The sequence below is a fragment of the Amia ocellicauda genome, chromosome 15 (genome assembly GCF_036373705.1).
Source record: "Amia ocellicauda isolate fAmiCal2 chromosome 15, fAmiCal2.hap1, whole genome shotgun sequence".
NCBI lineage: Eukaryota > Metazoa > Chordata > Actinopteri > Amiiformes > Amiidae > Amia > Amia ocellicauda.
In genome coordinates this window covers 20,606,137-20,630,538 of record NC_089864.1, presented here as the reverse complement: position 1 = coordinate 20,630,538, position 24,402 = coordinate 20,606,137, and the positions used below count along the sequence as shown (strand labels likewise).

Genomic DNA, 24,402 nt, shown 5'->3' with positions numbered 1-24,402 from the left:
AAGACATTTAGAGTCAGTCTATAATTCAGATGCTCCTGGGACTTAAATACCTCAATTTCCTTGGTCTCTCATACAATTATAATAAAATACTGACCAAAATGACTAGTTCTGTAGCATTACCCCTATTCTTTCAATTGCTCTAGCAGGATATGGTAGTATACCAGACATTAGCAGACATCTACTACATAAACCACCACTGTCCATGCAACTTTTAATAGCTGCATTTCTGCAAATTAGTGAAAAGTGATTAATCAAACCGTAACTTAAAATCATAGCTACTAACGTCACATCCCCACACCCTGCACTAAGCGTTAGATGAATAAAAGAGTAATTCAGACATCATGAGATGGGATCTTTCTCGGTATAAAATACGTCAGAGCAAATCCCACAGCACTTAAGCTGCAAAACAGATTTTTTTCTCCCAACCCCATATCAGCTGTTCTTCTGGTGCCTGGATTTCCCCCCCCCCCCCATGCAAATCGCAGCTGTAAAAGGGCTGTTATTCATAATACAAGGTGTATGATATTAATACAGTTAGGTCCATAAATATTCAGACAGACACACAATTGTCATCATTTTGGCTCTGTACTCCATTACAATGGATTTGAAAGGAACATCAATATGTGCTTTAAGTGTAGACTTTCGCACACATTTGTATATGTGGTCCCCCCAATTTTATGGGCTCAAAAGTATTTGCACAAACTAACATAATCATGAATTAAATTGTGAGTTTCAAAACGTGGTTCAAATCCTTTGCAGTCAATGACTGCCTGAAGTCTGAACCCATAGACATCAGCAGATGCTGGGTTTCTTCCCTGGTGATGCTCTGCCAGGCCTGCACTGCAGCTGTCTTTAGTTCCTGCTTGTTCTTGGGGCGTTTTGCCTTTCATAGCCAAAATGATGACAACTGTGTCACTGTCCAAATATTTATGGACCTTACTGTATGTCATGTCAGATTTCAACTTCAAGCAAGACAACATGTACATTGCCTAAAACTCTTTCCTCTCATACTGCAAAAGCAGACTCACCAGTAAGCGAGGGAAGGGTGCTCCTTCAGTGCTTGCGTTGGGAGTGCTGGCAGCTTCTTCAAATCAGCTTTTGTGACTTCATTGCTGTTAGAGAAATAATGAAAATAAAAAATAAAACAAATACTCTCAACTGTAAGAATAAAACCACAATATTTCATGTGACCCAACCCAACTGACAACCTTCTCCAGCCCTACATCTGGTACTCCTTAATGGGATCCAAAGAAAGCATTTTATTAGAAGAACCTTTTAAAGATACAGTCAACACATTTATTTATTTTTGCAGTCACAATCAGGGAGAGAGGATCAAATGGTGCTTGTTTTTGCACGGATCAAAATGTACTGTTTTACATGACGATATCTTCAAACAAAAAGCACAAAGCCTCCTCTTGCAGCAGAGAGCGGTACTGTTAATGAAAGGGATTCCCATTGGTGTCGTTTTGTGCATTAATAAAAACATGTAACAGCTGGCTCCACCTTGTCCAGTATGTAGGAACAGCTGCAAAGAAGCTCAGAGCATTCCAGACACCCACTGTATGACCGAGGACCTGCAGAGGTTCTCCCCCGAATACCAGTTGGTAGCAACAGAAGTCAAACTAAAGAGGGTCTCCCACTTTAACAGAACCCACTGACGTTTGCGGGTTTGCGAGGGCGGGGTCAATGGAAAACAAAAGCCTCGGATTTCATTTCTGGATGTGCGTGTGCATTTTGAAATCTCTTCCCAACATTTCATGCAATTGGCTTTTCCTCAGGAAAGCAGGCCAAGGAGGGAGTTTTTTTTTTTTTCTTCATTTACCAGCAGCATTTACAAATTTCACACAGTCATGATTCACGGCACAGTTGTGCAAGTATTTTAAATATGATATTCTACATGTACTGTGTGTATGTGTACCTCAGTACCCCACACAGCAGTTGCTTTTAGTCTCATGACTTGGTAATATCATGTAGGTCTATGTGATGTACGTTAACAGAGATACTTCCATAAACTTGTGACCAACAGAAAAAGAAAGCTGTATTCCTCTTATAATTTTACAGTGAAAAGTCTTCCATTCTCTCAGCACAATATTGCCTTGTTCCAATGTACTGTAAGGCAGAACAACCCATACAATTAATTCAATATCTATGCCACTGTCCCAGTTTAGACTCCATTGAATACTTTCTGGATGTCTTCAGGGGCAGGATAGACAACAAAAAAAAGGAAATTAAAACTCACACAGGATGCAACTGTTCAAGAGGAAGGAGGAGGAACTACTTAATATGTAATATCATTGTCGATTTCCATAATAGCAAGGGACAATTAGGTGATTCAACAAACAGCGACTCGGTTTGTGTGTATATTTATATTGAGTTATTCACTGTAACTATACCATCCGAATTAAACCTGTAGCTATAGCTTGTTTCTGGGGAAAATAAAATAAAATACACACGCGCACACACAAAGTGCTGTCAACATAGAGGAGTAGAGCGATCCGAAAGAAGGTCAGCCCACGCTGTCTGACTGGGTGATCCCTTCTCCCTAATCCACCAAGCAAACAAGTCATCCAGCAGCATCAGTGAAGGAGGAATGGAGAGAAAAGTATAGTTTTTTTTTATATCACAAAGTACCTTAGATACCATTGTTTATGTATTCGTTTTTAAAGCACATCCTGGCCTGACTCCAGTCACAGACTTCAGGCTTCGTCAAACAGCAAAAATAACTTCACCCACTAGCACTGCTTTAAGCCATTTCAACTTGATTGTGTGACCCACTGGAATGCAAAAACAACAGCTCCCTTCCCTCCAAACGTCTAAAATAAATCAAAGGCAAGGGATAGAGGGGAAAAAGGAAAGCTTCACAAAAGACAGCTTTCTTACTCAGTGCCTTGCTCAGTACAACGAAAGGCTTAAAAAGAAGCCAGCTATGAACTAGGCCCCCTTAGCTAGCACAATTGTTTTTTATAATACTGTGTCATGTTTCTGTGCTGCTGAGCTTGCCTTCTTACTTTCAAGAACTTCGGAGCACTGTTTAAAACAATGAGCTTTTTTAAAACGGCTATTGTAAAATAATACATAATACATGTTCAGGTTCTGCATATCACTTTGTCATTCTCCTGCAGCATGACCTTGAGTACACCTGACGTTAACATACACTACAGCTGCATGAAGCAGGCTTGTAACCCCTTTTATTGATTGTTACTTTACCAATTAAAAATGTGTCATGTAACATTTATTATAATAATAATAAAAAAGCTTGGTCACTCAGCTGCGATGACTGATTGATTAACTCTTTAACCAGCAACAGAGAGGTTCTGACTGTATTTCAGCAGTTAAATAACCCTCAGGTTGAAATTAAACCTGCTAGATTGTATGTTTAAGGTAACCTTTTCCACCCCCCATTTAATGTGCTATCATAATAAACAGTCTACATTGAATAATTGTATAATTCCACAAAAACTACCATACTTCTCTCAAATAACCTAGCCAAGTCAACATTAGCTTATATTAAAAGACAAAATCAGAAGCGGTTTCTTTCTAGATTTATATAACTCAAAAAAATATTTAATTATCATATCTATTATCCTAGACCATGCACAGTAATTTAAAATATTATATTGACAGATGAAAGTTAAAAATATAAAATAAAAGGTTTATGATTTTGTTAAGCCTAGACACAAGAAAAACATAGAAAAACTCAAAATCAAGCTTTTTTGGCAATTGCTATAATTGCATTTAATAATTTAAAACACACACAGACGCACAGCTGAGAAGTAGCATCACCTTATGGATTAATGGATTTGGCTGCGGGGCTTTCAATTGAAGTCATGGGCAGATAGTCTTCAATATCAATAAATGAATGACTGAGTCAGAGTGAAATTGCAGACAGGCCATAAATCACAGTGTCCTCCCAGAAAATGAATCCTGGGAAAGATAATGCTCATCATGCCTGCCAAAGTTTCAATTGTATTTGAACAAGAAAAAAAAAAGAAAATACCAGTTTTGACTCTAAAGGAGCTCCCAATTATTTAATTAATGTCATTATTTACTCAGGTAGGCTTATCTAAAACATTTATATTTTATAGCCAATATCTTACCATGTATTGATGGCTCCAAAACACTGAAACCACAGAACATTTCAGAGTCTGAAGAGAAGTGTTCAGTTCATTCAGTTAATTGTTTAATTACACCAATTAGGAGCCAGTTCGGAATGAAACCCAGACGACACTGCGGACACCCAGGACTGGAGTCTGACACCCCTGACTTATTTACCAACACATGTCAAATGTTTTTGAGCATAAAATTGGGAATTTATATATAATTTATAATTGGCATATATTGTCAACAACATCACAGACCAATAATTAAAATGCAAAGCCAATTGGATGTTTATAAAAGCATTCTTCTTATGAATGGAATAAAAGAAATCTACCTTTGTATACATGCAGGGAATAAAATTAACAACCGCTACCCTCCAAATGCGGGTATATTTAGCCAGTGGCGGGGAAATCTCTCAGTTTTACAGCCACTTTGGTGGGTAGCCAACAACTGTACGTAAACTCAACTTTTAGTTTCTGATTTGTCAGTATGTTTCAAAATACGGATTAATTTGTTGACATTGTAGTGTTGGTATGTTAGTTAATTTTGGCAAACCGCAATGTCATGTTTTTTGAAAATATATGGCATCTGGACTTCGGTCCAGGAGGACATATTTCATGGAGAGCAACGAAGCAGAAGTAAGGTGGTAAAGGATATGGAAAAATAATTACTTTTAATGACTTTTCATAGTCATAATTACTGACTTTTTAATTACCTGGATCAAACTTTTTCAGAATTATAATGACAGAAAAGGGAAGAGGCGCAACAGACACATGAATGAATACACACACAGCAGCTGTTGCTGTTCATTCTGTACTCGCTGGAACTCGAACCCACAGTTCTGTTTCGAACGCAGAGCAGCAGTGCGAGTGAGGTGTGGAGAGGAAGATCAATCGTTTAGTCCAGTAGATTGTATGAGTTTGCTACATAGAGAGGTCTTATACATTTTGTATTTCGCTCTTGGGACCGGAAAACATTGCCACAAGGACGCTAATTTTAACGCATTTTCATTGCAGCTCACATTGCTAAACTGGCAAATGAATGAAAACGTATAAAACATGAAAAAGAAAAAACATGTTGGTCGGTCAGTTACAGCTGTAATGGCAAAATATTCCTTTATAAAACAAACAGTCACAACCTTTATAGTTAATTTGAAATTGTGACAATAAAAAGTCATGATAATATCGGGAAACAATAATACGAGAGTCTGACACGATGTGTGAGAGTTGACAGGTCTGCTGTTATTATGCCATTTCCATACAGCTTCTAATAATGTATTCTTGCATTGATATTTATTTAACAAAGTTGTTGTGTTACATAAGTATTCATCAATTGCATCAATTACAAGGTATTAATTTATGGGGAAACGATTTGTGATAGAGACGTGCATGTTTTGCTGCGTAGCGGAGATTCTGCTGAAGAGAAATGTGTGGTTTGTTTACATCGCGTCTTTGCTGGCGTGCATGGTACTGAGCAATGGAAAGGACGTCACTGTCTGTCATCATTCCTACCCAACCAGACTGTGACTTTATGAATATCTAGCCAATCCAATGAAATCCTTTTAATGACGTGCAGAGACCCAGAGAAGGGAGTAGCACTGATGAGGAAGAGGAAGAGGAGTATGAAGAGCAGTGATGTGTCACCATACAGTGAGGGAAAAAAGTATTTGATCCCCTGCTGATTTTGTACGTTTGCCCACTGACAAAGAAATGATCAGTCTATCATTTTAATGGTAGGTGTATTTTAACAGTGAGAGACAGAATAACAACAAAAAAATCCAGAAAAACGCATTTCAAAAAAGTTATAAATTGATTTGCATGTTAATGAGGGAAATAAGTATTTGACCCCTTCGACTTAGTACTTGGTGGCAAAACCCTTGTTGGCAATCACAGAGGTCAGACGTTTCTTGTAGTTGGCCACCAGGTTTGCACACATCTCAGGAGGGATTTTGTCCCACTCCTCTTTGCAGATCCTCTCCAAGTCATTAAGGTTTCGAGGCTGACGTTTGGCAACTCGAACCTTCAGCTCCCTCCACAGAGCTCAAGATGCTCCCGTCTCTACTAGCAAGTGTTATAATTCAACAGAATGCAGTGTTTTGGTCAAAGACCTTATAACACTTGCAAGTAGAAACTGTGTGGGAGCATGTTTTTTCTATCCAGATCCGTTTTTCCTCATACACACCTGTCTAGTCTACACTACACCACACATTTACGCACCCTCATGCATTTCTGGTGATGTTTGCCTTTGGCTGGTAAAAATACCACGTGGCTGGTACGTTTCTTCCTTCTACCAGACACAGTGGCTAGTGGCCAAAAAAGTTAATTTTATCCCCTGTATATATGTTATAAAAGGTACATAATCAAGAGTTTTACTGGTAGCTTATCACTATTACATGTTTTTAGCTCTGTAAATACAGAATTATTTCTTGACTGAAGAGTTCAGATGTCTGATGAGAGATAGGCCCTGTGGCCCTTTTCATAAACAAAGGAAGGAACAGTTTTGTTATAAAATCTTGCAGGACTGAAGCCAGCAGCTCTGGCCTTGCCCTGGACAGAATGAAAAAACGAACTGAGGCCTTCCACTTCCAACTCTTATCCCCAGACTCAAGCTCACAACATCCATCATGCTTTCTAAACAAGGGTGTCTAAAGAGCCGGAGCCTCTCAAATCTTAAAACAGCTTCCAGCACCGAAACACTCAGTAAGTCAGACAGGCTCCGTAGCGCACCACCCTTGTCTGCATGCCTTCTCCTGAAGCCACAGAAATACCGCACTGCTTTATTAAAATGAAAGATCGAGCTCTAATAAAATCATTTCCTATCTGGCCAGACTGACAGCAACCTCAAAAGAAACTTGTGGCTTCCGTAGTGAAACGTCTAAAGCGTACAGAATTGCGCAACTAGGTGTGTGGTCTGAGCTGTTTTTTCAGCCAAACATTTGAAGTATTATTACACATTTGTCTTCAGACCCTTCGTATATTATATTTACTCCCACCAAAAAATAACAAATCTGAATTCAGTGATTGATTCATTTTCAGATTGAAACATTAAGCGACATGCTTTTGATATGAAACAGTCTACCACGATGAAGGTACACTACACTACCCGCCCTCCAACGATGAACACTTATCAGAATGCCGGCCTAAAAAAAGCATCATCAAACGCACGAAAGCAAGGCAAACGAAACCCAGGGGTTCTGTGTTTCTTCAGCGTCCTGTGCGCGAGTACGGGGTGTAATTTTACACTGTTTACATGCTGCATTCCTTCCTTCCTCTCGTCCTGCATTCCCAGGCTTGTTCATTCATGCCTGATGCCTCAGTGATGTTACAAGTAAAGCAGAGGAACTTACTGGGAAATCCCACTTTTTTTTTTTTTCCCAAGGGGAATTGACTGTTCGGATTTTGAGGAGATAGATTCATCTGGAAGGATACACAAACGGAGGACTTTTTCTGTCTTACACTGCAGTTGTTATAAATTGACAAACCATGTTACAGTGCTTGCATTTTTTGTTTTAAACACTAAATGGAAGAGAGTAAATTGCCCAAGAACTGAAAACATCAGTGGTGCACAAACCTAAACAACAAAATAAACAAAGCTGGTGTGTTTTAAGGCAAAACACTAAAAGAACAAATCTGACTGTCAAAATAAGTTATAAATGGATCAAATCAGCAGCAACTGCATGTCAATCTAAAATCTTAATCTTACTTTTAACAGCCAGTAGACAATGTTTAGACGCAATGTCACTGAGTTTGAAACTGATCAGGTTACATCTCAAAACAAGTGGGGGATTAAATAGTTTCACCACAGTGTAACCAAGCAGAAAGTGACTTTTGCAGAATTTTATAGTGTGTACTTTTGACCCTTAAACACCACTGCTGAAAATAAAAAGCAAATTATACACTAGGTGGATCAGGTGAATTTGACAGCTCTTGCACAATACTGGTTTTCTCCTTTGCACATTGATAAATACTTGCTTTTACACATAATTCTAAGAAACTGCCCAATAAATAGCACGTCCCTTTACAGAACAACATATCTACAAACAAAACGTATATAAAAATAATGTGCTTACCTCGTAAAGTCACCTTTTGCCTCCTGCATTAAAAACACGAGAAAATGATATATAAGTAAGCCTGTAATACAGTCCCTAGAGAAATTCTGCCTACTGGTCTGGTTGTGGGATAAATCAATATAAGCTAGAGTTTGTACACCACAAGCCCAGGCACTAAACTACCAGGAAATGTGACCTTCTCCATCTGGAGAAAATTCCTGTAAGGTCATTGTTTGAGGTAACCTGATATTGTGAGCACCTGCACAACCCCATATATATACATGCAGTTTATATACACATTACACTTTCAATAACATACCTGACTACAATACAGTCCAAACCTGTGACATGTCACTTCTCTGGTATGTGACAAATCGTTCACTAACTCTTAGTTAATGAGTATTACTCTTTCAAGTCATATCTGTAAGAAGCATTTTGTATGCTCTGTCGGGAGCTCATATCTTGGTAAGATGTTCGAATCAGTTTAGAAAATCTTAGTTCAATTACAAATGATATTACACCAAAATAAGAATTAAGGCCACAATTACGGTTTTCATAATTTCTCTGCAGACAATACTAACCCAAAGCAATGCATGAGCAATACAGTCATTGTTCTCAAATACGCTAAAAATAAAACTAATAAAAAAACAGTCCTATAAAAAGATGTTAAATGCAGACAGTGACGAATAACAAGTAATGGTTTCCAATTATTACAAACTGACAATAAGATAAAGCATGAATTTCCTGTTCAGACTGATTTTCTGGTGTGATGTAGTTTTGTTTTTTTTATTACCTCCCTCCCCTGTTGGCCTGTGCCAAGGTCTTTGAGCGATCAAACTCAACTCAATCCCCTGAGACTTTCATTTGAGTCATCTATTGTATTAGAACAACTTATTCAATTGTCCCAAAAGCATTTTTTGTCTAGCATATCATCCTAACATAATTCAGTTGAAGGTTACAGCTGCTGTACTACAGAAAGCCTTCCAGGTTTCCACAGTCACATACTTTCTGTACCTGGAAATTAAATACATCCTTGACAATGTCATAAAAAAAATTAAAATGATATTGGAATGTGCTACGGGAGCTGTAAAGCTAGGAAATGTATCCGACTCATCTGCAAACATTTTGGGGGAATGTCTATTTCAATAGATTTCAACTTTTTGCTGTCTGAATGTATAAAGCTTAACCCCACTGGAAAGTAATCTTCAACAGACCTACATAAAGTCACGCAGATTCATCTTCTTACCTGCAAAATATAGGAAGCCAGCTCAAATACCACGTCACTGTCAACCTCTATAAGTTCCTGGAAATGAAAAGAAAAAGAAATTAGTTGTGCTTGGAAGATAGCACCTTACGAAGCAGTGACATAATGAAGCATGAAGGACGTGACTCTTCTCCTGGCCTATTTTCAAAGCTCACCAAGTGAAATGGTACGCACCACCTAACCTGTGCCGCTGTTGCATATTCACACTCGGGTCCCGGGGGGTTCTGTTCACACTTGTGCCTGCTGTCGTACATTAGCAACTCCAGCTCTGACCCATTCCCACGGTGCAGTTTAAGTGGGTTAGTCTTGAATGGCTTAAACTACAACTAGTAGGTTACTATCATTGTGCAGTAAAAAAGAAAATACAATAACAGCCAGGTGATGCAGACACAAGGAGGAAAATCTATGTAATCACCTTTGTTCACCTAATTCTAAAATGGTTTCCTTTCCTTAAATCTAAGCCTATCAAATGTCTATTTCTGAAAGGCAAAACACACATCTGGAAAAGGGAATGTGTAAATGAAGATTCTGGGGGGAAAGCAGGAAATAGAAAGTTTTCTTCCCCCTTCAATTAAAAGTAAGTTACAATATTTCAGGGTCTCAGCTCAGTGACCAATCAGACTCCAGGGGCAGAAACTAAAGAGATTTAGAGCCGGGATGAGATAGAGAGTTCCCATGCCAGACAGCTCGGCTGGTTCAATAACCCTTCTTTCATACTGTGCTTTATTATCACAGCCTGAGAGGCAAGGACAATGAAGACCTTGTTCTTTCATCTCTGGTCCTCTGATTTAATTAGCAACAACTGAGAAGGATCTTGTGCCGTTCCTGGGAGGACGAGGCCGGTTTTCACTCGGAGGTTATCAGTGGACACTTATAGAGGAGGCAGCATAGCATTCATTTAGTAAAATCTCACTGAGCATAGAAACACACAGAAGGGTGGTTGATACATCTCTATTTACTTGTTTGCAGTACAAATAGAAACAGAAAATATTTGACAATGCAGTGCCTGTTCAGTGGCATTGTTTTTGTTTAGCAATCTTACAGTGTGTCTGAACTGATTAAAGAATTCAAATCAACAAGCAATAGAACAAGAAACTTTCATGAAATTCACCAAAAGAGAAATTAAACATTTTTTTCTATATAATTATTAAACAAACATATTTGCTCTCATTCCTTTAAACAGATACTTTTCTTGAATTTACACTGTTAGAATGCATAAACTGGGAAACTATGGTATACTCAGTTTCTGGAATCAATCAATTAATGGGATTAGATAAGCAAAAATATTTTAATTGGTTCCTTATGAGAATGAAGGAAAGCAGTTTCTTCATGACCATTATTACTACCCTGTCCATGAAAAACCTGGTTTACCCCCATCTTGAATAAAGGAGACTGGGGTATTTTAGTCAATATACCTTATAAATACATTACATCACAACACTATAAAGATCTTGAATGATCACTTAAGGTGTTTACATACGATTACATGCAGAATTGTAGGATATAGCTGCTAATTAGGTTAGTCTCTATCAAATGTGTCAAACACACACAATTTAAATCTCGCAATATGGATAGAACACCCAAAAGCTCTAATACATTAAATATATTTTGAAGTCCAGGACAATGCTGTACTGCCTCCTGTCCAAGGATTGTATGGGGAAGGGCAGAAAGGGGCTCTGACATTGACTGTAAATACTTAAAACCCTGAAGCACTTGAATGTGCCACAAATCTGTGAGACTGGTGGACAATAACCGTGAAAACTAACATAAATCCAATCAAAATGTCTTAGAACAGTGGCAGTAAGACAGACTCATAGGATCTCACCGAGAGTGCAAATATTCTGGAGGAAAAACCAATTCATATTCCACCAGACCAGATAAAACACTGCATCATCAAATGTCTTCAGCTCCTTCAAAAATAGATAACCCGTGTTAAAGAAAACAGAATTACTTCTAACATATTTAGTTTTCACATTGGGAGTGGAGCCACTTTAAATGTATTCAAGATCTATTCAAAATTAACTGAAAGTGAAAGCAAACTCCTCTCTCGTGAACAGATCGCGGCATAAATTCTTTCCAATGTTTAAAGGCATCTCAAACTAACAGCCAGCGACGAGAAAGACAAATGAGAGAGAGCAGATGAGATAAAGCAAAGCTATACATCATTCAAGTCAAGGGTATTCTTATCTAAATAATTAGATAACTTTTTTGGCAGGAACTTTAAAACTATCAATTAATGAATATGAAAAGGAAGTGTAATCTCTCTCAGTGATGATGCCAGAGGTTATCCATAATGCAGACTTTTTTCCCCTTAATCTACAAAGAGATCATATATAGCAAACTCTGGTTATCTTTGTGGTTTAAAAGTGAATGTTACATTTTAAATCACCTCATAATAAACCATCAGTTATGTCCTGAATACTAAATAAGTGTTTGACTTCAGTGTAATGAGAAAGCTATTGGTTATATGTCTTTGATTAAATGTAGAGCTATGTTCGATGCACACGATACATTAGGTACTGCTGCCCCAGAAAAACGGGGAAAAATGTCCTCGTAAGAAAACATAAGAGTGAAACTATTTTAAAAAGTTGCAGGCAGAATCAAAAACCTTACATCATGCTACCTTCTTTATTGCATGCATTTAATTAATGCATCCTTTCATCAGGGTCAGAAAAACTGTTTATATGTTTCTGCAGAAACTGGATTTTTTGTATCTAGTAAAATATTTTGTATCTATTTTTTAAAAGAATGGACCTGCTTTGCTGAAAACTCAATTTAATCTTATAAACAACTGTGCATATTTTAATTTCTTAAATTATATTTTGTTGTTACTTTTGCTAAAACAAGTCCTCTAGTGACAAATACTGGTTACTGCAATACTTCCTCACAGTCATGAACAAAACTGTTCAAAGTCTAAACCTTCTCTGTCCATTTCTCAACTTGATGCAGATTTAATTCCACATCCAATCTCTCTGCATCAAAGGAAACACTAGAACAATGTCTTTGGGAAGCGGGTACAATGAACACAGTTGCTGCTTGGAAACTCTGTTCAGGGGAAACCATGGCCACTGAAACACAAAGAATGGTCAAAGTAGCAACAGATAATGTTAGGGACAGATTAAACCATTATAAACCGAGGGAGAGTTGAAATGTGTTGAGTTGCGCCTGCAGCAGCACATGATGCTGTTAAGTTGTTTAATCTGTGGAACAGTATATTTCCATTGTTCAGTTTCAGGCAAAACCCTGATGATGGTGGGTAAAGGGTTTGTTTCTTCTTATCACGATGATGCTAGATATACAGTACAATCTCACCCTAAATGACTTAAATGTCTTTCAAATGTTTTCAAGGTGATGTAGCCTTAACCCCACTGACATTTAATGGCATTGAAAGAGAAGACTGCAACCAACCTAAATATATTTTGGGAGATTATCTGGACCGAATGCACAACAGCTAGAAGATAAGCCACCAACACACTGTTGAAGCTATGTGCATGGGCAGCTGTGTTAACAAGTAGTGATATTTTGATAAGAAATGTTTGCAGTAAAGTGTCAGCCAAGCATCTTACTTCGAGATAATTAATGCATACAAATCAATATTTCACAGTTGTAAAAATACATGGAAACTGCTCAAAAGACACATTCTTACCTTGTAAATACAAGATTTAGCATTTAGGAAAAACAGTTCAATTGTAGCATTGTCCTTCAGGTAGGATATACTTTCGATGTAGAACCTAGAAAACAATCAAAATAAAAAGGGATATTAGATGTTGTGTAGGAAAGCTGTGAAGATAGACTGTTGGAAGAAAACAATGTGTGCTTTCTTTCTATTGCACCTGCTGTTATTTCAACCAAAACATAGGAAGAAAAAGTCAAGAAATCGGTAATATCAATTCAAAACTTGTCTCACTTTCTCAACACAGACCATGTTGCTTTCAAATAATATGCATTGCTATAAAACACAAAAGTGCAACATTTATTAATGTGTTTAGCAAAATTGTGGCTGATGTGGAATTCCCTGGAACTGGTGTACATTTTGTGAGCTACATGCGGAAGATGCTGCAAGTAACCACTAGAGGTCATCTTATTCAAATCCAGAGCTCATTCTTGTTCTAAATCTCTCTGATGTGGTTAATGCACTGAGATATCCATTTTATTTTTCTTCTATACAGAAAATTGTACATGACATATTTATGAATACATGTACATGCATAACTACATGCTTACACGTGTAAATACATATGCACACGCACACTTGCATGCAGGCAAAGAAGGGAAAACACACACAAATGCATAAAAACATTTACAGAACACTGACATTCATTTTGAGTCCCTATCAACAGCATGAAAAGCCATAACCCTGTAGTGTTATTTCATTAGCATTATATAGAGGGGGGGTGGGCGGGGGAAGATAAAAAATCTATTGAACTACGATGTTCCACCGCCCCACCCCCTCTCGTACACACATGATTCAGAGCACCAGCCAGAATGACAAGCATGGAGACATACGAATTGCAGAGAACACCACTAATACCAGAACCAGCTCCACAGATCATCATTAGGAAGGGCTTCACAGTAACCTGTGTATCTGGCTGCAATTACAAGGGCAATGCAAGAACGGCTTTGGTCCCAAGGAAAATAAATACAAAAACAACAGCAAAACTGAAGAAAGCTGAAGCACAGAACCCTGAGCACTACATTCTCCTTGGTCTACAGAGCTTGTAGATATTAATTAATCACACCACTGCATATCCTGATGTACGGCACATGGCCGAGAGAGCAGTCTTGGAAAGAGATTAACAATTTGTACATTTTGCCTTTTGTACGACTGCTTTTCAGAATATCAAGAACGATAATCCGGTGCAACGCATATAGAAAGAGCTGCAGTTCAGCCTTAATATTAACAAGAAACCACATCAGTCCTTAAAACCAACAGAAGTGTGTTCTTTAATTATACACAAGCCATAATGACATACAAATGTATTTCAGATGCTAAGCATAATGTATTTTATTAGGGTTTAAGTTTTGTTTTTGTTTTTTACAGCTCCATTAAAACAACGTAAGTCCCCTGGGGTTAAAACATACATCCACAGCGAGAAACCATAGTATAAAAGGGGATGCAATAAAATTATTTTGTGCAAAAATCATAATCATGACAACCTGGTCCTAGTGCGCAGTCAAACTTAAAGGTATGGATAGGAAATTGTTAATTTCCATCTTTTGGTAAGATGTGCTGTTGAGACCATTTAGTTATACTATATATTGCCAAGAAATAAATCCCCCAAAAAAATATTTACTTGCAAAACAGATACAGGTTTTGTCAAAAAAAATTACGTTCTGGTTCATGAGTTTCTGTTTTGAGGATAATTAATCAAATATGGTATTAGCAGATGTTGAATATCTTTTTTGCAGGAACTATAAAGCCTTCAGGTGTCATTCTTCTATATCAAGTTAATGTGTTGTTTATAATAACACAATGGAATAATTAGCTTGTTTTGGGGATTTTACTCACACAAACAGTAACCTAGGACAGCTGTGCTTATTGTTAAGGAAATAAATGGACTATAATACAAAATGTAATGTTTTTTGTTCATTTGTTGGTTTGTTTTCTTAAAATAGTAAGCTTAGGTTAGAATCCCACTTCATGTCAGTTATATTTAGTGTGCACTGTTGTACTACAATAATTACAATTAAAATGATAGTGTATTTATGTGTTTAAAGAATACGCATTTCCCCATTGCATCTGTTTGTTTTGACAAAATGTTTCAAACAAGTAATTTAAACACAATATTGACAATCATTTAAATTACATTGTAAGTTGTGAGAAAAATTGGTATGCAGCAAAGCAATTTGGCAACTTGCAATCAATATACAATCAGGGCTCAAGCAGAAAACTACACATCTATATTAAAACATCCTTTTAACACAAATTAGTTGAACATTAAACAGCCTGTGTAGCTTGGAGCACAGTTGTAAACCTCTAAACGCCAGAAATGATGTCCAATTATTAATTCGCCAGTGACATTTAAAGTCGTGATTCAATCAGAGCTTAGCTACATAGATCAACTTTGCATAAAGAGAAGATGAAAACACCCTGGCATAGGTCAATCCATACAAAAAAATAAAATTACAAGTTTTCTTTTCCCCCCACCACACATACTCTCAGATTTTGAGGATACAGTATTTAGCGATTGAGAAGCGGGACACATGCTACAGAAATAGTCATTTACCACAGTGCAGTGTCTTAACCAATTCTACAGCTCAGTACAAAACATCAGTAATCTATCTTTTTGTATTGCTGTGCAATGCAATAAAAATGCCTTATTTAATCCTGTAGGCTTTTTTTTTTTGATCTCATGTAAATGAAGGATTGATTAGAACCTGTTCAATACACACAGACTGACACAATGCAGGGTTAGTGAATAAAAAAATATAACAATGAGAAGAGAAAAATAAATGGTGAATCAGAACCTGAATTTTGGCCATAGATTAAAACCAGTTCATAAACTCAGTGCCAGGTTTTCACACCCATGATTTCAACTTATGCTGCCAATTGTAGAATTTAAGATTCTGCTTAAATTGAAAGGATTATATAAGTGAATTGATGTATGAATGAATACATACATTCATGATGAAGTAAATAAACACAACATGGAGAATAATTTCATTTCTGTGCAAACAAAAGGCTAAGCCAATATGATTGACATCCTGTCACTGCCAGACAAAACCACTTTTCCCAGTGCCAGTTGGATCAAACTCAGCTCAGCATTGTGTGGCTTGGGCTGCTCCGGCAGTCAAACATATCATCTCAAAATGTATCGTCTCCATGCAGATGAGGATCTAGATTATGGTAAGCTTTCATCTCATCACAAACAGAGGTTTTATCTCGTTCCAAATCTCCTTGCAGGGGCGAGCAAGCTTTCCCTAATCACTTACTCAAGGGCAGCGCTCGAGCCCTGTCACTTCATCGCAGTATGAGTGGTTTTCTCGACTGTGGAAAATGCACATTCTTCTGAAGCTGCTCTCCTGGGGTCAACAGCATCCCAGCACTTCTCCCATCGAGGGGAAAAGGAATAAATACAAACTTCCCTCTAAACAGTGTCCATATCTTGTTTCAACTTCTGAACTGCAGAAGTAGGACACACAACATATAAAATAATGCACGATGGCAAGAAAAAAAACATGCATTCTGTGTTTTGGTGAAAACTAAACCAAAAAATGGAGGAAAATACTTTAATATATAACAGCATCCTGTTTCAGGAACTTGGAAACAAAGGACTCTGTACATAAGCAGGTAATTATTAGCAAAGGAGTACTGATTTACTTTCACATATACACTGATTATTATTGCTGTTCTCTTCATATTTTCTTCAGGCGCTGCGCTTTTGTTTTTCATTCATTGAGTAGATCATGAATGTAAAATAATATGCAGCACATTTCAATAAAATTACCTCAAAGCAACACACGCGAGAAGAATAGCCTATTTTCCTTTTCATTTTTTGACATGTAATGATTTTAAGAATGCCAATGCATACGCTCTGGTTAATGAGGTTTCTCTTTGAACCCTGCTATGTTTGTTGTCCAACTAAATGTAACACAATGTCAGCATTACTGCACAAGTAGAAGAAAGAATAGCTTTGGTCTTGATAGCTTAACAACAATGTGTTTAGAAGCAACTCGGTTCCACCTTACAGAGACCAAACACTGAATAAGCAGCTAGTCGTTTCAGCCCCACAGACATGGCACACCCATCCGTTCTTATGAACATCTTTGCATAATCGTTTTTATATTTCCTTCAGAATTCCTTTACACTCTTAATGGCAGTGTTTGGGGTGTGGTAAAATAGGGAGGCCTTTTCAGAGATAGAAAATGGTTTTGATTTTAATGTCACTCTTTTGAATTTGACCTGGGTCATGTAATGTGGAAAAAAGAACAGCAATCATAATGTAGGGCTTTTTGGAAGTAAAGAACTCTTTATGTTAACCTTCAAAGGCAGTTTGAGTGTTTGCACCGTGGAATATGACTAAATTGGATGTATTTTAAAAATGTGGAAGAGGTGTCTCATAAAAGAGAACGACTCAGGTCAAGAGTATGTTAACCTGTGAGACAAATAGGTTTACTTTGCCTGAAAAAGATCAATGGAGGTAATATCAGTGCTGTATCACATGTGGACCATCTTTAACGATTTTACGCAGGCTTAATAAAACCCATAATCCTCTCCACCATTAAATAATACAGCGAGGCTTCTTAGAGGAGGTAAACACTTCAGGGTCAACCAAACCAGTCGATCAGGAGCTAAATAACTTCCAGATTCCTATCTTGCCACTGAATGTGCTGGCTATCATTAGAGCTTGCATGAACTGGCTGAATGCATGGCGTTGGTCCACCAGTAGCAGATGTTGTGACTGTATCTAAAGAAGGAGCTCTGAAGATTATGTCCGGATGGGTCCAGGCTAAAGCAGCTTCCACTACCCAGACCGAGGCTTGAGGAAACGGCGCACATTCAGTCACGCACTGGATTGAGACAGTCACAGGAATCAAACTGTGTTCTTTTGACAAAACCATTTGTTCCAGCTTTAAAAAAAAACACACATTTTTTACCCTTGAATTATGGAATGTAGCCCCAAAACAAACAAACACAAAAATTGGATTTATGAAATGCCCAACTGGTTAGTTTCTTCATGAAATAAAAGCTTCTTCCACAGGCTATAAACTGCAGCAGAGATAGTGCCATGTTTGTTAGATTTCCAGCAGCATGAACATTTGAATTTCATGGATATATTTTGGCATCTCATTGTGATCTGACATAAAACAGAAATATATCTTGTTTTTAAACGCTATGAATTCTGAAAGAGGTCTCTGGGACCTGCAACTGGTAGCAAGGAAAACAAACCTTGGCATTCTGGGGGAATGTTTAAAAATCCTGATTAAATACCACAGATGTAAAAATCTATACATGATCTATTGTTAAAATAGATCGGCTGGCTTCAGCAGGGTAAGTGCTAACTGTCAATCACATCGACCCTAATTAAAAGATCCTCACAACTCACAATAATGCGATGAAATGGAGGAATCTTTGCAAGAGAAACATGTTCTCCTTCTGCAAAATGAACATATTATGGAGGGAGGAAGAGCTGTTGCCTAAGGAATCAAATGCGTATGTCTGAGCCATTGAAGAAATTAAATAGCTGTGCAATTTTTTATGATAAAATTATCACGAAGATCAAAATGAAATTACTGCAGACATAAATGGTATTCTGTGTTGTGCTAGTGAGGACACATCTTAATCCACATATTAAAATTAATCTCTTGGTCTGAATCCCTGTTGGGAATGTGCATCCAAGGTCACCGAGATCTTGATGTTGGGTGTTGACAGATGTATAAAAATAGACTGCACAAACAGAGAAAGCTTGCAAATCAAGGGTTTCTGAACCAGCCCCCACAGTGTTTCTTTCATGAATGATAGTGGGGGGATTGAGGCTTTTTAGGGGAGTTTTGAACCCCTGCTGTCAGCCAGGATTTCAGGCATTGAATCTTAGTGTGACCAGCAAGTCATGCAATCGCTCTTCTGTTATCTCTTCTGCTAACAGGAAACCTCCTGCCACTTGAAATAAATATTCTGTAATATTGTCTGCTGATGATCTTCAACGCTTTGTGGTATTATTAGTGCTGTGAATTTCAAGTCATTATTTAAAAAGGGGAGATTTTAAAGGATGAGTCATTTTGAGCTTGTATTTTTAAAGCAAACAAATATACTCTGTTGTTTAGTTTAATCTTGAAATATTCTTCTTGTTTTAGAGTTATTACTGGATCTCTTGCAGTTACACCCAGGATCAATGTTTGGCTTTTCATTTAGTGCTCATACAAATTATGTTTGTGCAATTAAATCACATAAACATTTCAGTTTCCTGTGATTTTATGCAATTATGATCAACATAAGTGAACCATTAAAAAGGAAAATGTCCAGTTGGATGAACAGGTCACCTTCTGTTAAGGTAATTTACACCCATTTCACCTTGAAAATTGTATTTTCTGTGCAGAGTAAGGGAGCAAGACAGTGAAATGAGCGCTCATTAACAGCACTCGGACAGATACCCTGACAAAGGGAAAAACTACAAGTGATTGAAGAGTAGAGTGTCATGAAACAATCATTAAACTCAGTTAACAAATCTGGATTGGTGAGGATTTATTAATTCATTTTCCTGTGCATTTACGGTCAAGTCATTTCCATAAAGCACTTGAGTGAAAGTTACTTTTGTAATTGAGGTTTCCCTGATTCAGACCCTGCTGACAAACACTTGGAAACAGAATTATACAAAGAATTACATTTCTCTCATCAGTTGAATCAATATCTTTCATTTCTTTCATTAACGGCTGAAAATAAATTGGGATTCTTGCCATATTTCTTCAGTTTTAAGTGTTAATCACTGATGGTCTAATCCCCTACTGGAAAGTACAATCTGAATTGATTAATAATTGTTTCAAGCAACTATAATTCAGACAATTTGTTTTCTACAATGAGAGCTCTAGGGTTTTCAACAGGTTTGTGATGTTTTCACCCAGTAATAACTTAGTAATAAATCATCTCATACAACATGATATTAACCTGTTCAGATAGATACTACATTGCTTAAGGTTATTTTCGGAAGCTTGAGTAAGTCATTCATTACCCATCACCCCGATCCACCCAACTGTGAATGAAAAGCCATGTCTTATATCTGGGGTTAACCTGTGACACACTGGCGTCTGCGGGGGAATGTCATTTCCACACGCCTGTGCTATGCAAACAGGAATAAGCAAAGGCTCTTATAAGGTGTTGGATCGAGGGGATTAGCTCTTTCCTTTGCTGTTCAAATATCAGAGTGTATCAAAGGTTTGACATGCCACTGCATTAAACATCCACATCAGGCAAAGCCACGTGTGTTTCGAGGGCCCTTCTAGTCTGAGCAGGCTTCTGTGAAACTGTACGACAATAGTCGAACATATTTTAACAAACTATATCATGGGAGCGATATCTGTTTGAGCTATATGTCAATAATATGTTTTAGGTTAACTGGTAGCTCTGGAAGTCAAAAACATTTATTTGATTAAATGAATCGAATGGCAGATGGTTAAAGCGTGATAAAGTACCCGGGGCAACAGTATTGGTTTCTCCAGGACCGATATCAGCAGAGCAATCAAAACTAGAGCACAAAGCTTACGTGTGTCTCCAGTTTGTGCTCAGCTGTCCCACATCTGTTAACAGTTAAACTAACATCACAACTGAAAGCTTGCAAAATGTATTTAGTACTCCACAGAGCAATAATCCTCTGGACTAAAAACACTAAGCTGATGATAAGGATACTAATTCTGCTTTTCCAATGAGCCTGCCTGCAGACAGAGCATTACTGTTTGGTAACAATTTGCACACCAGTCAAAAAGCACAAATTAGAAGGAATAGCGAGGACTTGGAGGGACTGCCAGGAATTAAACACGGGAGGTCGATACATCTTTTACATATTTACACACCTGCTTGGTCTCATTTTCCTGGTAATCCCATATTAATGATGCAGAATCATTCTGCCATTCTCTAAAAAAAAGTATTAAAAAACCCCTGCCACATAATTTAGGATATTGATCTGAAAGTGGGAGGTGTCATACAGCACAGCATGATTAATTATTGCTCAGAATGTATAAATGTAATGATTCTGGGAAGTTGGAATAGCTAATGTTTAAACCTAGCCCATGCATGTCCATTTCCACTGTGCATTTATTGGCAGTATACTTGCTGTGAAAGCTATAATCAGCATTTATCAGCGAAAAGAGCTTAAACCTCTATAAAACACATTAATAAGAGGCGAAGGGGGGCTGTGGTAAAACGATGGCAATTGCAGAAAGAGCCTGATTCAAAAACGCATCGTTACCATGTTAAGAACAGAACTGGATGGCTATGCTGTGCTCCACTCGGAAACTTGTTTATTGGCGATTAGCTTTCCTTGAAGTTTAATTACCAAACTGCGTGAGCTCAAATTTTTATAAAAGGTAGGTATAAACTAAAATGTAAAAAACTAAACAAAAATTACACACCAGAAAACCAATTACTCTATGTAGACACAATCATTTCAGCTAAATAGTGGAGTATGCCAATAGTATGATGCCAACTAGATATTAAAATACATGCATTGCAGGGTTTGTAGGGAATTGTTTTTTATGCAGACAAAGAAAGCTTATTCTTCACCGATGCATTTGGTTTGTATAGAGGGACAGAAGACTGGAAAAAGGCAAATGTGCAAAAATTGGATCAGATCTTTGGAGAAGACAACGCAAAGACAGTAACACTTTGTACACCTGCTCTCCCTGCCCTCCTGCATGCTGTCAGCAGTATATAACATAAATTGCTTGGGCTGGGATATGCAGTCAGACTCTGCTAGAAGAACTGACAAAACCTACTGTGCCGCCCGGGGAATCTGTACATCCTCAGGTACCTAAAGAGATGACATCCTCTCAAACAGGATGAGCCCAGATGCCCTTACTGCTATACAGGCCTCTGAAGAACCATGCATGCTTTAATTGGTAGTTGTAGGTGAAACAGAGCTAGAATATAGAATTATTTTAGTGATAGTTGCCAGTGTATGTTTGTACTTGGACTCAGAGCTGTGCCAGTCTTCAAAAACCCTGGAATAATGATCAACAGTTATGCTGAGGATGAAACAATAAAATCTAAAATCTAAGCTCCTTCTCCGGTGTTTCAGATTTAACTTGGTATTCACAAAGAAAAGGCCTAAACATTAGTGTGCGTTTTGGAGTGTAAAACCCTGCCGGTCCCTTGCTGTTCTGTTTGTTGCTCTACATGGAGTAAATCTTTCTCAGAAGCAGTGTAGCCTCAGACGTGTCTATGCGGGGGTGGTGCTGAGAGAGCACTCAATACACTGAGCACATTCGCAGCTCGGCGGAGAACACTAATGTCTGCGCGGTAAAAAAGGGCAGGCCTGCCAGTTGTTCAAGCAGCCATCCTGGGACACAGCGAAGAGCTGGTCAGAGATATAATGCCAAACACTGTTATTTCCACTGTTCCCTAATGGCGAGCCGTGCTTTGAAGATCATATTGTCATTTTATTGAACAGAAAAAACACAAAGAGCTCAATCTCACTAACTAACTACAAAGGCCAGCACATGCTTTTAATGTCAGGGCCGAGGACTCGTAAAATAATTTGGGATAAACGTTATTAAAATGTAATTATCCCAGTTAAGAAAGACATTTTGATCGGCTTATTTTCTCACACTTCGGGATTTTCAAATATAATCAATATCAGTTATCTTTAAAGATACTATACTACAGATCGTGTATGTTTGTATATGTTGAATGTAAAGAAGGGGAAAGACTAGCACATACAATGTCAAAACTCATTTAAACCAATCAATGGAACATTAATCAAATGACCAAGCTCTAATTAAGGTAAATGATTTATCGGGAATGGTGTCAGTTTTGGTGACATCTTTAGGAAAACTAATTTAATGGTACCTTTTGAATGTCACCCACAAAGACTAAACAGGTTTCTAATTTTACATGTCGATGTACACGGCACTCAGAAAACTGATTACGCTATCGTGCTCAAGTGTTTGGTCAGATGGAGCAGCCAGCCCCGGCTCCGGCAGCCCTTATCATGATGTGGGTTTAGATGCTTGAAACGCTGAAGTGTTTGAGCAAGTAATCATGTTTGAAAGTGTAATGGGTATTTTTTCCTATGTATGCAATTCATCACCAGACAAACATATCTGTCAAAAAGGAAACGTGAGCCGTTCCATTCCATGAGCTTGGAAACATGGAAAATAAATATTACACGTGAGGGGAAAGAAAGCAATTTTCTCCATAATTTTCAGGGATTGAATCAATTATGTATTTGTGTCTCGTGATCATCGGACCAAAGTTTATACTAACCTGACACAGAAGTACAGCACGACCGGTCCGGTCTTCTTGGGAAACTCGTGCTCTAGAACCCGTCGATCCAGCTGCAGCCAGCTGAAGTGGCCCCTGGAATGAAGCAGAAACAAAATGAAAATGACCTTCCATTACCCGAAGACGATGTGGTGGGGAAGAGAGCTCAGACAGCAGTGCTTTACTCAAGATCACAGGGGAACCGAGGGGTGAGGATCAGAGCTTGCATGTCAAAGAGAATCAGGAAAGACTGCTGGTGACAGGCAAACCGCCTTCTCAGATTCTGCCGCCAAAGGCTTCACCCCTGATGATCGGAAAAGATCTCTCAGTCCTGCAGATCTGGGCAGCATGTGTCACCTGCTTGGGATTCCCGGGCACCCAGTGCAATGTTACAGGGTTTCTACCACACAGGAGAAGGTGGAATCAATTCCTTCAGTCAATACGTGCACAACAGTTAACGAACCAGCATAGAAAAATAAAAAAACACCCATGTATGTTTTAATTAAATAAACGCTGACTCATCCACCCAGTGCTGTTGCCATGCGGATCTGGTTTGCACTATATATTAATAAACCACTACAAAACTGTGACTCGGGGATCTGAAGGTCAGTGCACTAAATACGGTCATTTTATTGATTAACTCATACGGTTACTTTGCTACAACTTGAACCTCATATAGGGTTGAGCCTGTTTTTAAGGTGGAAGGTAAACGGAGGGTATTCTGCATATAAATTGGATTGGATTTGCAGCCTGAACACCTTCATATGTCAGACCAACATCTCCAACTCCCTTGGTTCCCTGCCTGTCAATAAGTACTTCCCAGCAGAGTACTTTTATTATCATTTTTATTGTATTTCATAGCAGACGCGCTTATCCAGGGTGACTTACAATTGTTACGATAACACATTATTTTTTACATACAATTACCCATTTATACAGCTGTTTTTATTGTTTTTCTTTACTGGAGTAACTGAGTCTGCTGCACTATATTTCTTGACTGCATCACCGTGTTCACTTTGAATGAGATGATGCAAAACTAGGACAAATAAACATGTTAAAAAGATTACATTTAATATCATG

General features: G+C 38.0%; 1 protein-coding gene across 6 annotated transcripts in view; it reads right to left on the bottom strand.

Annotated features, from left to right (window-relative positions):
• frmd4a (FERM domain containing 4A) overlaps positions 1 to 24,402 on the bottom strand; it is a 150,464-nt gene that overhangs the window by 35,397 nt on the left and 90,665 nt on the right. For all 6 annotated transcript variants that reach the window (XM_066723725.1, XM_066723720.1, XM_066723722.1 and 3 more), the window contains exons 4-8: positions 23,326 to 23,418; positions 13,057 to 13,141; positions 9,393 to 9,449; positions 8,168 to 8,190; positions 1,029 to 1,112 (exon numbers count right to left, since the gene is read on the bottom strand). In XM_066723725.1, the coding sequence (XP_066579822.1) occupies positions 1,029 to 1,112; positions 8,168 to 8,190; positions 9,393 to 9,449; positions 13,057 to 13,141; positions 23,326 to 23,418 (342 nt within the window). The remainder of the gene's footprint in view (positions 1 to 1,028; positions 1,113 to 8,167; positions 8,191 to 9,392; positions 9,450 to 13,056; positions 13,142 to 23,325; positions 23,419 to 24,402) is intronic.